Source organism: Felis catus, chromosome B4 (assembly GCF_018350175.1).
Source record: "Felis catus isolate Fca126 chromosome B4, F.catus_Fca126_mat1.0, whole genome shotgun sequence".
In the NCBI taxonomy this organism is placed as follows: Eukaryota; Metazoa; Chordata; class Mammalia; order Carnivora; family Felidae; genus Felis; species Felis catus.
The window spans coordinates 132,991,930-133,007,918 of NC_058374.1; the positions used below are offsets into that span (position 1 = coordinate 132,991,930).

At 54.2% G+C, this 15,989-nt stretch overlaps 1 protein-coding gene across 7 annotated transcripts in view; it reads left to right on the plus strand.

The window, feature by feature from the left end:
• CACNA1I (calcium voltage-gated channel subunit alpha1 I) overlaps window positions 1–15,989 on the plus strand; it is a 137,495-nt gene that overhangs the window by 77,346 nt on the left and 44,160 nt on the right. For all 7 annotated transcript variants that reach the window (XM_045062392.1, XM_045062391.1, XM_023257494.2 and 4 more), the window contains 2 exons: window positions 8,133–8,292; window positions 14,466–14,781. In XM_045062392.1, coding sequence (XP_044918327.1) covers window positions 8,133–8,292; window positions 14,466–14,781 — 476 coding nt within the window. The remainder of the gene's footprint in view (window positions 1–8,132; window positions 8,293–14,465; window positions 14,782–15,989) is intronic.

The window sequence follows — 15,989 nt, forward strand, 5'->3', positions numbered from 1 at the left end:
CTTTCTGAACACCTTCCGCTGTCAAGAGCACAGAGGCTCTGTGCGACCTGACGGGGACAAGTCTAGGCAGGAGGCAGGGGTGCAGAGCGGTTCATACAGAACATTCCTGCCAGTCTTCAAAGCTTGGTCCTGCATTAATTAGCTTCGGGACCTGGGGAAAGGTTCCTCTCTTGCTCCGGTCCCCTGTCTGCACAATGAGGATGCACGTAGCACCTCCACATGAGTTAGTCTGCACCCCAGGAGTACAGCAGGTGCCCAGTGAACCGGCCCATCCCAGCTTCTCGCACAGAGGGAGGAGGGTCCCAGTGTTGGGGCCACAGATCACAGCATCCAGAGCAGTTAGACTAGGGTTTGCATCTGGGATCTTGGAGCAGTGGCTCCGCCTCTCAGGCCTCAGTTTCCCCACCCATAAAATGGGGTCCCAGCCCTCCCTTGCTAGACCAGGGCAGCAAAATGTCCGCACAACACTGGCTCCTGGTAAGGTACCCGTGCCGTATACTGATTGCGTGGGATCCTGGTGGGATTAATCTTGCTGAGAGTCATAGAGAATCTTAGACTCGTCAAGCCTCAGAATCCTAGACTCTTGGTTTCAGAGATCCTCAGAGCCCCGGTTTCAGAATGAGAGGTGTTCGAATGATCTGGTCTTACAGGCACGTTTTCAATTGCCCGTCAGGCCGAGGGGCCCTGAATTCATGGCTGGGCACCGTGCCCCTCACCCCAGGCCTGCTCTGGCCCTTTCCGCCCAGGTTCATGCCCGGCTGGGCTGTGGTTAGGCCAGCCATTCTGAGCACGGGTGAAGGAGGCCCCAGGATTTCTTCTTGGATTCTGCCTTGCGGGGCATCTGTCGGAAAGGAAGCTGGGAGACTCACTTTGAAACAGAGTTTGCGTGAAAATCTGGACAGTTTCGCTTGAAGTGTGTGTTTCCTTGGGTCTTGGGGGCAGCTGGAGGAGGCTTCCACCCCAGGCCACACCTTGGACTTCAGGGCTGTCTGTCCTTGGTGCCCACAGGGGCTCCCAAGCCACCCTGCAGAGAAAGGCCTGGCAGCCCCCAGGGGGAAGGGAGGGAGGGGAGGAGTGGGGGAGAGAGGAGGGGAGATGGGTGCAGGGCCTGATTTCCCCAGGGCTGCTGCCTTCTTGGAAGAGAGGGAGGTAGGTGGAAAAACACGAGGCCAGAACACCTAGTGAGACCCTGACTTGGGAACAGGAAGAGATGCCAGGTGTGTGAAAGGGGAAATGCTAGGGGGGTGAGGGCAGGGTGAGAGCTGTTCTGCCCCTCCCCTGCAATCAAGTTCAAGTTCTACTCTACAAATCAGGAGGGAGCAATTCCTGCACAGGATACCAGGTCAAGGGAGTGGGCTACTATTCATTCATTCATTCATTCATTCATTCATTCATCCAAAGTAGCATTCACTAAGGGGCCATGGAGAGTAGACACAGCCCATTCTCTGCAGGCAGATACCCTAGTCGGGACCTATGGGCCAGTGGGACACATGCTCTAATGGAGGCAGCAGGGACTGAGGGGAAGGATCACTAATATTTACTTTGAGGAGGTTTTATAGAGGAGAGGGGAACAGGACATTTGAAGAATGAGTGGGAGTTCTTTGGGCCACGGTGGGTTCGGGGACCTTCTGTGGGACAGGGGCTAGGACCACCCTGGGGCGTGAGCACGGGGCTAGAGGGTTAGGGGCGCACACTCCTTGGCTGGCATCTGTTCCCAACTCAGGAGGGGGCACCGAGGCCCCTCATCAGCCCCCAGGCCCCTCCTCCGTTGGACTGGGGCCAGCAGCTGTGTCCTCAGCAGCACGGCCGTATGCTGCCCGGCTGGGCCTCCCTGGCGCCCACTGTGCCCCTGATTAGTTGGCCTTGGCAATGGCAGGAACAGCAGACGGCCTCTCCCGTTCGCTCAGCACCCTCCCCTGACCTAGCCAGGCCTCCGAGAGGGGGTCGCCCCTGGGCCAGCCACAGCCTCGGCCCCTCTTGCCCTCAGCCTGGCACCCTTTCTCCTGGCTGCGGGCTGCACCCCTGGTGGAGGCTGGCGCAGATCGGGTTCTTTCTACTTGAGCTGGTCTGGCAGAGTGGCTGCGCTAATCTGGGCTGACAGCTCTTGTCTGCAGACAGCGCCCTGGACCTCCAGGGGAGATGCGTCTCAGGAAGCCCGCCCCCCACCTCCTTCCAGGTCCCCCGCTGCCACCCCCTCTTGGCTGACTGCTGCCCAGCTTCTCCTGAGCAGAGGGTCTGGTCTAGGGGTGTCCAGTGAAAAGGGGTGAAAAGGTTGAGCAGCTCCCATCAGTTTGCCCACCGTCCGTCTCCCTCTAGCTCCCAACTTTATTTATTTATTTATTTAACGTTTATTTATTTTTGAGACAGAGAGAGACAGAGCATGAACGGGGGAGGGGCAGAGAGAGAGGGAGACACAGAATCTGAAACAGGCTCCAGGCTCTGAGCGGTCAGCACAGAGCCCGACGCGGGGCTCGAACTCACGGACTGCGAGATTATGACCCGAGCCGAAGTCGGACGCTTAACCGACTGAGCCACCCAGGCGCCCCGTCCAGCTCCCAACTTTAAATGCCATCCAGAGACTCTCTCTACCCTGATGCACCCACATGATACTTCTAGGCTACATTCCTCTCCCCTGAACCCCAGGCCCCATGAGCCTATGAAATGGCTTCACATGGACGTGTACCAGGTGCTCCAAGAGTCCTGTCCCCCGCGACGGCTGCTCTGTGGCTCTGTCCTCAGGCTGCAGACCTTGGAGATGCCCTGCCTCCTCTCTTCCTCCAACCCCTGCCAACATCCCATCAATCGCTCGACCTTCAAAATAGCTCCAGAGTTTAGCCACGTCCCCTACCTCCGCTGTCATCGTCATCTGGACCCAGCCAGATGTGGATTATCAGAGGGGCAGGTGAGCGATGGCCTGGCGAGGCCGGGCGGGATGGGAACAGATGGACGGGAGGCTCAGTGCCCCCGAGAGTCACGCAGGAAGCCTGGCAGGGAGGGCACGAGCAGGGCCACAGCTCTCTTGCCCCTCCCCCTGCCCCCACCCAGCGCTCCCCATTTCTGTTCCAGGGGAGGGCAGGGCTGTCCTCAGGAGGCAGCAGCCATATGGCCACCAAGCCCACAGGCCTGGCCCCCCTTCCTGAGCTGTGTGTGCACAGGCCGGGGGTCACATGTGGGCGATTATACACTGTCCTGCAGGCTGTCTGCTTATGGGTTGCCTTCTCCCACCCCGGCCCGCCATAGTCCACCTACCCCCACAGCTGAGGTGATCTTTCAAACCCTCCTCAGCTACGTCTGTCTTCTGCGCGTGACGCTCAGTGGAACAGGGGCCGGAGTTCTCACACCTGCGGGGCAGTCCCATTTCCGCCACCTCTCATTCGCTTCCCTCCGGCCATGCTGGCCTCCTGGGTGGGTGTTCCTTGATTCATCCCCACCTCTGGGTCTTTGCCCTGGCTGTTCCACCTGCCTAGAGAGCTCTTCCCAGAGGGGCACGCAGCTGACTCCCTTACCTCCTGTGAGTCTGTGCCCTGTATCGTCTTGCGAGCGAGGCCTTTCGGGCCCCCAGGTTATACCTGTCCTACCCCTGGCCCAGCCTGGCGCCCCCCGTCCCTTTCCGCTCCTCCACTTGCTGTTTTCATAACACCATCCAACAAATGAGGAGATGTACTTATTTATTTAGTATGTGTGTGGTTTTGTCTCTCCCTACCCGTATCTAGAATGTCCACCTCCTGGGAGCAGGGGACTTGGTCTGTTTATTCATTTGTTTTAACCGATGCACCCCTAGAACCTAGAACAGCGCCTGGCACGTAGTAGGTCCTCACTAAATATTGGTCGAATGGATCCATCCACCCATCCGTCACTCCTTCGTGGCCATCCTCGGGGGCCACTCTGCCAGGCCCCGGGCTAGATCGGAGGATGCGGAACACCCCTTCTGGGCCTCCTGCTTAGGATGCGGTCAGTTTGGGCAGAGCCATGACCTGACGAAGGCCAGCAGCGTAATAAGTGCTGCGATGGAGGGAGGGCAGGGCAGTGGGCAGCTCACTGCAGGGCTACCAGCCCAGCCCAGGGGCCAGAAAAGAGGACCAGTCAGCTGAGGTCTAAGAAAGGAGGGGAGATGGCCTTGTGAGTGTGTGTGAGGGCTTTCCGGGGGGCTGGAAGGGGGTCAGCCTGGCTAGGTCACACCGGCATGGGGTGCTGCTGTCCTGGGGAGTGGACCTAGCATTGCACCCCCCCCCCCCCACAGGGTACTAGTAATAGGAATCCTGGAGGTGGTGATGGGGGAGGGTGCTGTCGGTGGGGGCAGTGTGTGTGTGAGGGTGAAGAGTAGGGATGCTGGGAGCGTCTGCCAGTCCGGCTGGAGCCACAGGGTTAGATGTGGGGTGGTGGGCAGAGGGAGGAGCGGCTGGGGAGACAGGCTGGGGCCTGTGCGTAGGGGCTTGGGGATGGGCTAAGAATTTGTACCTTCCCCACGGGGGTGGAAGGACTGCTGGCAGCTTCTGGCTCTGGGGGCTCCTCCTCTGAGGTCCTGTCCCAGCCTCAAGAGGCTGACCCGATGGGAACCACTGTCTTCTGTACATGAGGCCACTGGGGCCCCACGGGGGCAAGGCCGGCCTCAGGGCTGCCCCACCAGGAGTGGCACCCAGGCGTCCCGTCCTGGGCTGGTGCTCTGGGCACTCACCAAAGCACTGGATGTCCTGGGGACTCTGGGGTCCTCTTTCCCCTCTCGCCTGGGGAAGCAGGGCCTTCAGCCACACTCATGGGGTTGCCAGGGAGTCTGGTCCTGGCCTCTACCCCAGGCTGAAGGCCCAAGACATCACACTAAGAAAGCAAAACCAGATAAGTTCATCTTGAGCGATGGTGACTGAACACCTGGGGGAACTGGAGGCAGGAAGGCTTCACTGGTGTGGGGTGGAAATCAGAGACCGCCTGGAGGAGGAGGGCTGGGCTGGGGATAGGTGTGCTTCGACTTGAGTAGGAAGGATGGTCTGAGGCAGACATCTCTGTCTTTGCCTTTCTTGGTCTTTCTCTCCATCTCTGTCCTCTGTCTCCATTTCTTTCTCTGCCTCTCCTCTCTGCCTCCACCTCCTGAGCCCAGTGCCGGGGGAACTGAGGGCAGAGAGGAACCATCCGACGACGTGCCTTAGCTAATTACTTGACTGCAGGCATAAAAGGAGGATTAGCTGGGGTCTCGCGGGGTCCTCCCTGACTCCCTAATCCTGTGGCCCCTTTTCCCTGGCACGGAAAGATGGATTCGTTCTGAGTCCCTAATTAGCTAATTGTGCTTTGGCTCAGTGGCCCTGGGACTCCCTGGGCCCAAGGGAGGGCTGTGGAGTGAGCTGGGGCCTGGCTTGGCAGAGGGAGGAGGGGAAGGGGGACGGACGGGCTGCCATTCAGGGAAGCCAGCCAGGCAGGTTTTGAGGAGCCTTTCAGAATTTCAATATCCTGCAGAACAAGGGAAATGTAATTAATCGAGCAACAAAGGCTGGGGGGGGGGGCAGCCATGGAGCAGTCAGGCTGGGGTGGCTCAGAGCCACCTGCTCCCTCAAGGCCTTTCTGACCCAACCCCTTCTCACATGGCTGCTTGCGTCCTGCCGCTGTCCCATCCTCTAGGACTGCCCTGTCCAAGGGCTCGGCCTGCTTAGAATCTGCTCATGGCCTTCCCTGACCAGTCCCCTAGCCCAGGGCCCCTCGCTCCTTAGATCCCGCTTTGCGGCCACCCCCGAGCATGGCCTCGATGCGCTCTCTGAACGGTCATGCCTTTGTGCGTTTGCCACAAGCTCCTGTCATCCTGCAGGGCCCAGCTCAAGTCAGTCCCTCCAGGAAGGTGCCCGGATTTGGATGGATCGCAAGGGTGCTTGGTCTATTTCCTTGTTTCCCTTCCCAACGCTCCCTGGGCTATCCCTACTGAGGGTGAGGGTGGGGGTGGGGTATTTAGCCCTCAGTCACCCTGGCCTGCTCTCAACTCGCAGGCTGCCAGGGAGACCCACTGCCTTCTCCGGGAGGAGGCTGACCTAGTTTTGTGGGGAGGGAGGACGGGGCAGGCATTAATTATCGATTGGAAATCACTCCACACAGAGCTCGTGATGCAAATGTGAAATAACTACCCTCATTAACAACCACCTTAGCATCACCCCTGGAATAAATAAAAATCTGAATAGGGCCACTGTTCTCCTTGTCACCATCTTTTCATCCTCCCTTCTCCAATCTTCCATTCTTTCCTCATGACTCATCACGTATTCAACAAATGTTGGCTGAGGCTTTGTTCTGGGCTAGGAACTGCTGGGTTCTGAGAATGCTGACTGGACACAGGTCCTGCTCCCAGGAGCTTCCAGCCCAGTGGAAGAGGAAGGGGTAAACAAATAATAATACACTAGCGCTAGAAGGCTACGTAGTGAATGGGGCCTCCAAGACTGTGCAGTATGCAACTTGCACAACTGTGCAAGTCACCCTAGGTCAGAGGTGCTGAGATTGCCCGGAGCAGAAGAGAGAGGGATGGACTCTACCTGGGATGGAATGTGAAAGGGTAGGGGAAGTCTTTACAGAGGGAAAATAGAGCTTCAGCTGGGCTGTGGTGGTTGAATAGGGATTCACCAGGCATAAGAGAGATGGAAGAGTGTTCCAGAAAGCATGAGTAAAAGCATGGAGGTGTGAAATCCCATAATATGTTTAGGGAACTTCAAATAATTTGGTACTGCTAACCATAGGATGCAAATTGGTGAGAGGGTGTGTGTGTGTGTGTGTGTGTGTGTGTGTGTGTGTGTGTGTGTGTCTGTGTCTGTGTGTGTGTGTGTGAGAGAGAGAGAGAGAGAGAGAGAGAGAGAGAGAGAGACTGAGATCTGAAGCTAGAGAGGTAGGTAGAGTCAGATCTCACAGGAGCTTGGAAGGTATGTACTCAAGAGTGACCCATCACTCCTGACCCTCTTTGGGACCACAGACACTGGTGTGGATCTTCTCCCAAGAAAAATTCATGGTATTGTACCTGCACATTTTACAGCAATTTCATAAGGTTCACCTCCTGCAGTCCTTCCAGGCTGTTGTCAAGAATTGTCCCTGTTGTGTCCTGGGCTCTGTTTTTCCTGGGCTGGCTTCAATTGTAGGCGGGTGCTGCCCTGCTGAGGCCAGATGGGCCCAGCAGCTCCGGCCTTAAGTCTGCCCAGCTTGCAACCTCTGCACAAAGAGAGCATTTCCCCCTGTAGTTCCAGCTGAAGTCTGAGGGTTGACCCTCATTGGTCCTGGCTGGGGTCACATGCCTATTCTGGACCGATCACTGGGGCTAGAGGAACGGGATGTGCTGATTGGTCAGGCCCATGTCATGTGATCTCCACGGCAGCCCAGGCAAACCATGGGGACTAGAGTGGGGGAGTGGGGATGTTTTCTTAGGGCTGGGAAAGGTGGCTGGGCCAAACCAGGGAGGTGACCCATCTGCCTGGGGTTTGTGCTCCTGTGGATTCTGCATTGACTGGGGTGTCCAGAGCTCCATTCGTGGAGTCAAGGGGGCAGACGGAGGGGTGGGGGGTGCCAGGGGTTGGGACTGAGCCTGTGGAAAGGGAGAGGGCATGTGGATGGGTCAGCCCAGGGCAGGAGGGGCCGAAGGGAAGGATAGGGAAGTAGATGTGAAGGGTGGTAAGAGTGGGATGGGGCTGCAAGTGGAGTGCGCTCCCCAATTTGCTCTGTGGGGTGGGAGCGTCAGGAGAGTTGGGTGCGGCTCTTGAGCTGGGGAACCTTTGCAGGGTGGCTGCTGTCTTCTTGGGCCCCTTTGCTGAGGACCTTCTCTTCTAAGAGGGGAAGGGACTGGCTCAAGGTCTCTGAAGGACATAGATTTGTGCATTATCCAGAAGAGAGTTTGGCACATAAACAGTGCCCCGTAAACACCTGCTTTTTCATCCGGAATCTGGTGAAAGAGTGGTGGGGCCCAGAGCCATTTCTGCGGCCTCTGGGGAGAGGGGCAGACATCAAGGAGAAGGTCTGCTTAATGGCCCCTGAGCAGGCTGGGAGCCCCAAGGAGCCCCTGCCCGCGTGTCCCCACCTCTCCTCTCCGTGCCCTTGTCTCTGTTTCTCTAACCCTGCTCTCTCTCTGTCCTCCTGGGACTTCTGCTCCCAAGGCTGACAGTCTCTCTACCCTCCCCCACTCACAGGTATGCGGATCCTGGTGAACCTGCTCCTGGACACGCTGCCCATGCTGGGGAATGTCCTCCTGCTCTGCTTCTTCGTCTTCTTCATCTTCGGCATCATCGGCGTGCAGCTCTGGGCGGGCCTGCTGCGTAACCGCTGCTTCCTGGAGGAGAACTTCACCATGTGAGTGCCGCCCCCACCACCCGGGTGGCTGCCAGCCAGCCAGCTTTGCCTGGGGCGGCAGGGGTGCTGGATGTTTTAGGACGGGGAGGGTCTCCCCGTGGAGCACCTGGTCCCAACCCTTACTCCCAGGAGTGGAGAGAAGCCAAGGAATGGGCTCAGGTGCGCTGGTGGTGGGTCTCCCGTGAGTGGCTGGACACTAAAAGGAGCACAAAAGGCCACTGAGCTCTCAAAATGGGTATCACAGAGTCCCGGGCTCAAATAGGCCCTCAGGTGCGAATTCAGCTCCTAGTGACTCTTACTTCATACACAGTTTTAACTTACTCGGTAATTGGGAATGGGGCCAGCAGGGTGGAAGCGGCCAACTGGGGGCTCGAACAGGAGGGAAAAGGACAGCTGAGACCCAAGCAGACGTGATGCCAACACGGAATAAGAAGGCAGAAACCCTCAAAGGCAGACACCGAACCTGGCCCAATTCCAGCACAGACATCCCTCTTGGTGACTCCCAGTCATCCAGGAAAGGTCAACTCACAGTCGGCCCGTTTGCCTCGATAAGCGGGTGGGTGGGCTCCCCACCCCAGAGAGGTGATTGTCGAAAGCCGTCTCAACAGAAGTCCAGCTCTGGCTCTTGGAGGAGTCGGGTTGAGTTGCCTGGGAGAGTTGACATCTGTGGAATTTCCGCGGTGAGGGAGGAGCGGCGTGTTTGGGCGTGCGTAGCCGCATGGATGCATCTGGACAGGAGGATGCTGACACGTTGCTGCGCCTCGGTGGGCTCCTGCCCTGTGCCAGGCCCCGGGGCGACCGAACCAGCCTCTTGCTCGAGAGCAGCACTCAAGTGTCAGCTCTTGCCAAGCCTGTGCTTAGTGCTCAGGACACACCAGAAGGCAGAGTTCCTGCCCTTGGGGAACTGGTCACAGGTGCCTCCACCGAGGGGCTCTTGTGGACGGAGGACGACTGCGGGAGGCTTGGGACGCCCTCCAGGGTGGGCTCAGCTTTCTCTCACATGTCCTGTCAATTGTGGCGAGGAAGCTAACCCCGAGAGCCGGGGTGAGGACGGGGGAGGGGACCGGTTCACCCTCCCAGTGCCCCCATTGCCGCGGGGACCAGAGAAGGGGCACCCTTGTGGGAAGGATCCCGTGGGCACGTGGGGGCCTACTCTTGTGTCAGTCACTTGGAAGAGGTGGGCCCCACAGCAGCAGGAAGCGGGGGGCACCCACTTCTCCCGGGCTGGTCTTCAAAGGTGGAGGTGTGTGGGTATGAGCTCTCAGCTTTGGGGGTTCAGGACAGTTCCAGACCCCTCTGTCCCACACGGGTCTTTCCCTAGGTCATTCCGTGGCCTCCTCCTCATTGTCCCGCCTCAGCCCCAAGGTCACCACCTGCTGGAGGCCTTCCTTCGCCACCCCCTTACTCCCAGACACTCTGTTGCATTAGCCTGCTTGATTTCCTCCTGAAATTACACTGGTGAGTTCACTTACTTGGTTGTTGGGTGTCTTTAGACTGGTGTATTTACCTGGTTAACAATGATGAGGTGCTCCAGCGCAACAGGTGTGACTGAGGTAATGCTTAAATCTGACCCCTTGTGGAGACTGGGAGGCAGAGGCCAAGAGAGGGGTATCTTGCTCCAGGGCAAGGTTGGCAACATCAGAGCCGGTGTGAGAACCCAGGTTCCCCTGCCTGCAGCGCCTGCCTCCGGTGAGGGTGCTCAGAGCACCCCTTCAGTCTCATGAGCCCTTGGGGAGACCCCACACGGTCTGTTTGAGGGTTCTGGGGCACAGGGTCAGGACAGTACTGCCCAGCTAGAAGGTGGCGGGGCCCGGAATCTGAACCCAGGACTGATGTCCTCTGCAAGGCGTCTGGTCCCTTCTCCCGGATTCCGTCTGAAGTGTTAGCTACACACACGGCCGTTCGCGTCCCAGACAGACTTTAAATATGCGAATTGCTTTGACAATGTGTTTTGAGGGCGTTTTACACCAGGGTTTCTTATTCCACGGATAAAAGGCAGTTCATCTAGCCAGCCCCTGTTGATGGACATTGCATGGTTTCCAAGTTTTTGTTCTTCCGTACGGGGCTGCAGGACGCATCCTGTACACGTGTGATCCTTATATACACGTGGGATCAATGGCTAGACTCATCATCGCCGGTCAAAGTGTATGTGTATACAGACACACACACATATATTTTAAAGTTTATTTATTTATTTTGAGAGAGAGGTTGCGTGTGTACAAGTGCCCGCATGAGCGGGGGAAGGACAGAGAGAGACAGAGGGAGGGTGAGAGGATCCCAAGCAGGCTCCGTGTTGCCAGCCCAGAGCCCAGCTTGAGGCTTGATCCCATGAACCATGAGATCATGACCCAAGCCTAAACCAAGAGTCGGACGCTTAACTGAGAGCCTCCCAGGCACCCCAAAGTGTATGTATATTTTTATGCTTCTTTCTTAAAGATACAAATTGCATTTAGCGGTGGACACAACTAAAGTGTAGAGCTTAATGATGTTTTACGTGGGTTCACACCAGTGTAAAGCTACCCAGAGAAACTTAGGGGGCCTAGGGAGGCTCCCTCCTGCCCCTTGCTGGTTCCTGTCCCCCTCTCCCCAAAGCGGCCACTATTCTGACCTCTACCGCCGTAGATTTGTTTTGCCTGTTCTTGAGGTTTCTTTAAATGCAGTCATACAGGGGCGCCTGGGTGGCGCAGTCGGTTAAGCGTCCGACTTCAGCCAGGTCACGATCTCGCGGTCCGTGAGTTCGAGCCCCACGTCAGGCTCTGGGCTGATGGCTCAGAGCCTGGAGCCTGTTTCCGATTCTGTGTCTCCCTCTCTCTCTGCCCCTCCCCCGTTCATGCTCTGTCTCTCTGTCCCAAAAATAAATAAACGTTGAAAAAAAAAATTTAAAAAAAAAAATAAATAAATGCAGTCATACAGGATGCTACCTTTTGTGTCTGCTTCTTTGGCTCAGTGTAATGTGTCTTTGCGATTCACCCACGTTCTTGTGGGTTTTATTTCTTTTTCATTGCTGTGGGTATATATTGAGCAAATATACAACTACTTATTTTTTTTTTTTCATTCTACTGTTGACTTGGGTTGTTCCTGGTTTTTTTTTTTTTTCTTTTCTTTTTTGGCTCTTATGACTCATGCGTATTCTCATACATATCTTTGGGGGGATATAGCCATCCTTTCTTTTGGGTAAATACCCAGGAGTGGAATTGTTAAGGGTGCACGTACGTTTAGCTTTAGTAGATTTTGTCAAATGGCTTTCCAAGATGGTTGCGTTCAATGTCTGCTAGCAAAGTCTGAGAGCTCCGGTGGCCTGGCATCCTCAGCGACATTTGGTAACATCAGTCCTTTTCACTGTCACTCTTCCAGGGAGAGTGCAGTGGTACCTTATTGTGGTTTTAATTTGTTTTGCCCTGATGACTAGTGACGGTTGGCACTTTTCACATGTATCCTCTTATGAAGTGTCTGTTACAGTCTTTTGCTGTTTTTAGATTGGGTGGTCTTTCTTTTCATTATAAATTTGCAGTGGTTCTTTGTATTCTCGATTTGAGTCCTTTGGTGGATAGATAGGTATGTCTCTTAATGGTGCTGTTGGACGATGAAGCCCTTAGTTGTAATGAAGTCCAGATTACCAGTCGTTTTTTCAGTATTGCTTTTTGTGTCCAGTTTAATCTTTTCTTAACCCAAGGTGATGCAAATATCCTCCAGTGTTTTCTTTTAGAAGCTTTCCTGTTTTATCTTTCACATTTAGGTCTGTATTCCGTCTCTTAGTGTGATATGTACAGATTCCCTTTTTGTACAGATATTCACTTGTCCCAGCAGCATTGGTTGAGAAGTCCACCCTTTTTCCACTGAATTGCAGGGGTGCCTTTATTACTGCCAGGTGGCCATTTGTATTTGGGTCGGATGTGTATGTGTTCATTGTTGGCGGATGCCGCTAAATTGCCCCCCCAAAAGTTTATATCAATTTACACTCCCACCAACAGTGTATGCGCATGTGTGTTTGTGCTCACTCTTTTCCGCACTGAGTACCACCGGCCTGAAATATTTGCCATTTGGATGGGTGTAAAATGATCTCGGTGTGAGTTTTGTTTGCATTTTCCTGTTATCAGTCAAATGAGCGTCTCTTCCTGTATATTGGTACGTTGGCTTCCCCCCACCCCCGCCAAGCATCTTGGCCATTTTTATTTCTTCTGTGAAATTTTTCTCTTTTTTTCTCTTTTCTTTTCTCTTTTCTTTTCTTTTCTTTTGTCCTTTTACCCCCTAGTGGGGGCACAGGTGGTTTTGAGTGACAGGTGGTTTTAACATAGTCTAGATGTCTTCTATTTGTTTTATATATTGCCAATACTTATCCCAGGGCAGTGGCAATCTCTAGCCTGTTTTTGTAAATAAAGTTTTATTGGAACACGGCCATACCCACTTGTTTACCTATTTCCTATGACTGTTTCGCATTTCAAGAGTGCAGTTGAGTAATTGGCACAGAGACCATATGGCCCTATCTGGCCTTTTACAGAAAAAGTTTGCCTACCTCTACTTTTTATTTATTTATTTATTTATTTATTTATTTATTTATTTATTTAGCTTGTCTTTTTACTTAGTATGCTCTCTTTTGTCTCATAGAAGTTTTACATTTTTATATAGTCAGTCTTGAACTTTGCCTTTGTAGAATTTGGATTTGTAGATTTTATCCAGGAAAGCCTTACACGTATATCTTTTTTTTCCTCAAGTATTTCTTTTAAGTTTATTTATTTCGTTTGAGAGAGAGAGGAAGAGAAAGAGAGGAGGCAGAGAGAGAGGGAAAGAGAATGAATCCCAAGCAGACTCTGTACGGGCAACGCAGAGCCCGATGCGGGACTCAAACTCATGAAATGTGACATCGTGACCTGAGCCCGAAACCAAGAGTCAGACACTTAACTGACTGAGGCACCCAGGTATCCCAGGCCTTATATATCTTGAGTTAACAGAAATATTTCCCGTTCTCTTATAATATTTTTGTGATTATGTTTGTTGCATTTATGATTTTTAATCCACCAGAAGTTTATTGTTTTAAATTTTGTAATATATTTTGCTTAACCTAATATATCCAAAAGATTACTATTTTCAATGTGCAATCAATATAAATAATTAATAATGAGATTATTTACATTCTTTTTTTTTTCTTTTGATACCAAGTCTTCAAGAAGTTTATTTTTGTATATGGTGTGAGGTAGGGATCTATTCTTTTTCCAGATAACAGTTGTCTCAGAAGCATTTATTGTTTAATTCTTCTTCTCCCCATGGATCTGAAAAGGTGTTTCTGTAATAGACTAAGTTCTGTTTTATGTATGTTTCTGTTTTATGTATAGACTAAGTTCAGGTTTGTCCCTGTGCTCTGTGGTGTTCCATGAATCTTTCTGTTCCTCTTGCAATACTATACACTCTAGTAACAATTGTAGTTGTATTTTGCTCTCTTGTAAGACTGGACTCCACTCCTCTTTCTCCTTTTAAAAAAACTGTCTTGCCTATTCTTCCATCCAGATAAATCCTAGAACCATCTGTCCAGGTTCCACAGACACAAACAAGTTGGGATTTTGATTGGGTTGCAATGACTCATTGTTTAACCTCACAGGATGGGTAGGGCAGAGATTGTCATCTCTGTCTTACAGATGAGGAAATTGAGGTCTGGAGAGAGGAAGTTAACAGCCCAAGGTTACATAGATGGGAAGGGGTAGGGCAGGCAGAGGATCAGATCCTCATCTGTTGGATCAGTAGAATTCAACGTTTGTTGATTAAACGTGTACTCTGTGCTGACCAAACGGTGTATGGGGACTGGGGAGCCTGAGACCCCGTCCTTGTCCTAAAAGAGCTTCAGGCTCCAAGAGAAGTTGGGTACATATGCCCTAGGAGCAATGCGGGTGTGTGCAGGGCACAGTCTGGCCACAGCGGGTCAGGGACTAGCCCTGCTCCATCCTGGGGAGGCCCCCTTAGGGAAGGGACCCTAGAACTGACTGCAGTGGGTCAGTGGGAGATTTTTTGACCATGGGGAAGGGCGTCCCAGGTGGGGGAACAACATAGGCCAAGGTCTAGAGGCAGTGGCAGGACCTGTTGGGACAGTTCTGTCACACTACGTGGCCTTTCCCCTTCCTGCTCCTCCTGGTGGTGACCCCTCCCCTTCTCTTCTTTTCCCCCCCGCCATCACCTGTGCACAGACAAGGGGATGTGGCCCTGCCCCCCTACTACCAGCCAGAGGAGGACGACGAGATGCCCTTCATCTGCTCCCTTTCGGGGGACAATGGCATCATGGGCTGCCACGAGATCCCCCCACTCAAGGAGCAGGGCCGTGAGTGCTGCCTGTCCAAGGATGATGTCTACGACTTCGGGGCGGGGCGCCAGGACCTCAATGCCAGCGGGCTCTGCGTCAACTGGAACCGCTACTATAACGTGTGCCGCACGGGCAGCGCCAACCCCCACAAGGGTGCCATCAATTTCGACAACATCGGCTACGCCTGGATCGTCATCTTCCAGGTGAGGCCGCTCAGGCCTGGCACCAGCGCACAGGCTGGGGCCCGGGAGACTGGAGTGGGGTGGGGTGAGGGGCGGGGGGAACAGCTTCTGGCAGGGAGGGCTCTGTGCTATGTGTCGGCCGCCTGTTTCATTGAAATCTGCCCGACTTGCTGGCGCGATGGGCGTTATCGTGCCCCTATTATAGACAGAGCAACTGAGGTTCGAGAGAAAGGAAGCAAGCTATTTGATGGATCACATGCTGGTGAGTGGAGAGTCAGGATTTTAACCCAGGGCCGGGTGCCCCCAAAGCCTGTGCCGTTTGTGGAACCCCAGGTTGCCTGGGGACCGATGGATCCCGGCGGTGAGGTACAGACCTAGAGGGGAGAGACCAGACTCGCGCCTGTTAGAGGGGCTGACCAGGCAAGGCCTGCACACAGGACGTGGGGGCAAAGACATTCCTGGTGGCGGTGACCACCTGAGCCAAGGCCCGAGTGCAGGGAAGGTTCAAGGTGAGCACCAAGGAGCTGTCTGTCTGTCTGGGTAGAATCTCTCGGACGTTTTTCGTTGATCAGTCAGTAAGAAATACATTTTACTCAGTGCACACATGTACACACACTCACAGTGTTAACTTTACTGTGTGCCTTGCACGGCCCCACTGCGCTGCAGGTGACCGGGGGGGGGGGGCGTGTTGAGGAAACGAGGACTCTAAGACTGGGTGCCGCTTCCTGCCTCTGTGCCTCAGTTTTTCACCTTTAATGTGGGGGTAATAACAGCCCCCTCTCACCCTGAGTGGCTGAGAAGAAGAAGCTAGATGGTGGGAGCCGAACAGTCAGCAAAGTGTGGAGTGAGTGCTCGGTAAAGGTCACCTTCCCGCTGCCCTCGGAAGGAAGAACAGGGCTGGAGCAGGGGGTGGTGGCTGAGAAGCCCCGAGAAGAGGGGAGGGCCTTATCAAAGCGGCCGCTCTGTGTGCTTTGCTCTGGGGAGCATCGAGATCACAGAATTCAGAGCTGCAAGGCGTGATGTGATGTGAGCACAGCCCAGCAGCTGTGTTTTGAGACCCTCAGCCCCCAGGGGTGTGAATGGGTTGCCCGGGAGAGGGCAGTTGCTAGGGAGCGCCCAGCGTTTGCTTTGCCCGAGGCTGCTCTGCCTCCCTCTCTGGGAAGGAGAACGGGGGCAACAGTCACACCAGCCCCATCATAGCCACACCCCTGGGCTCAGCTGAGCTGTAC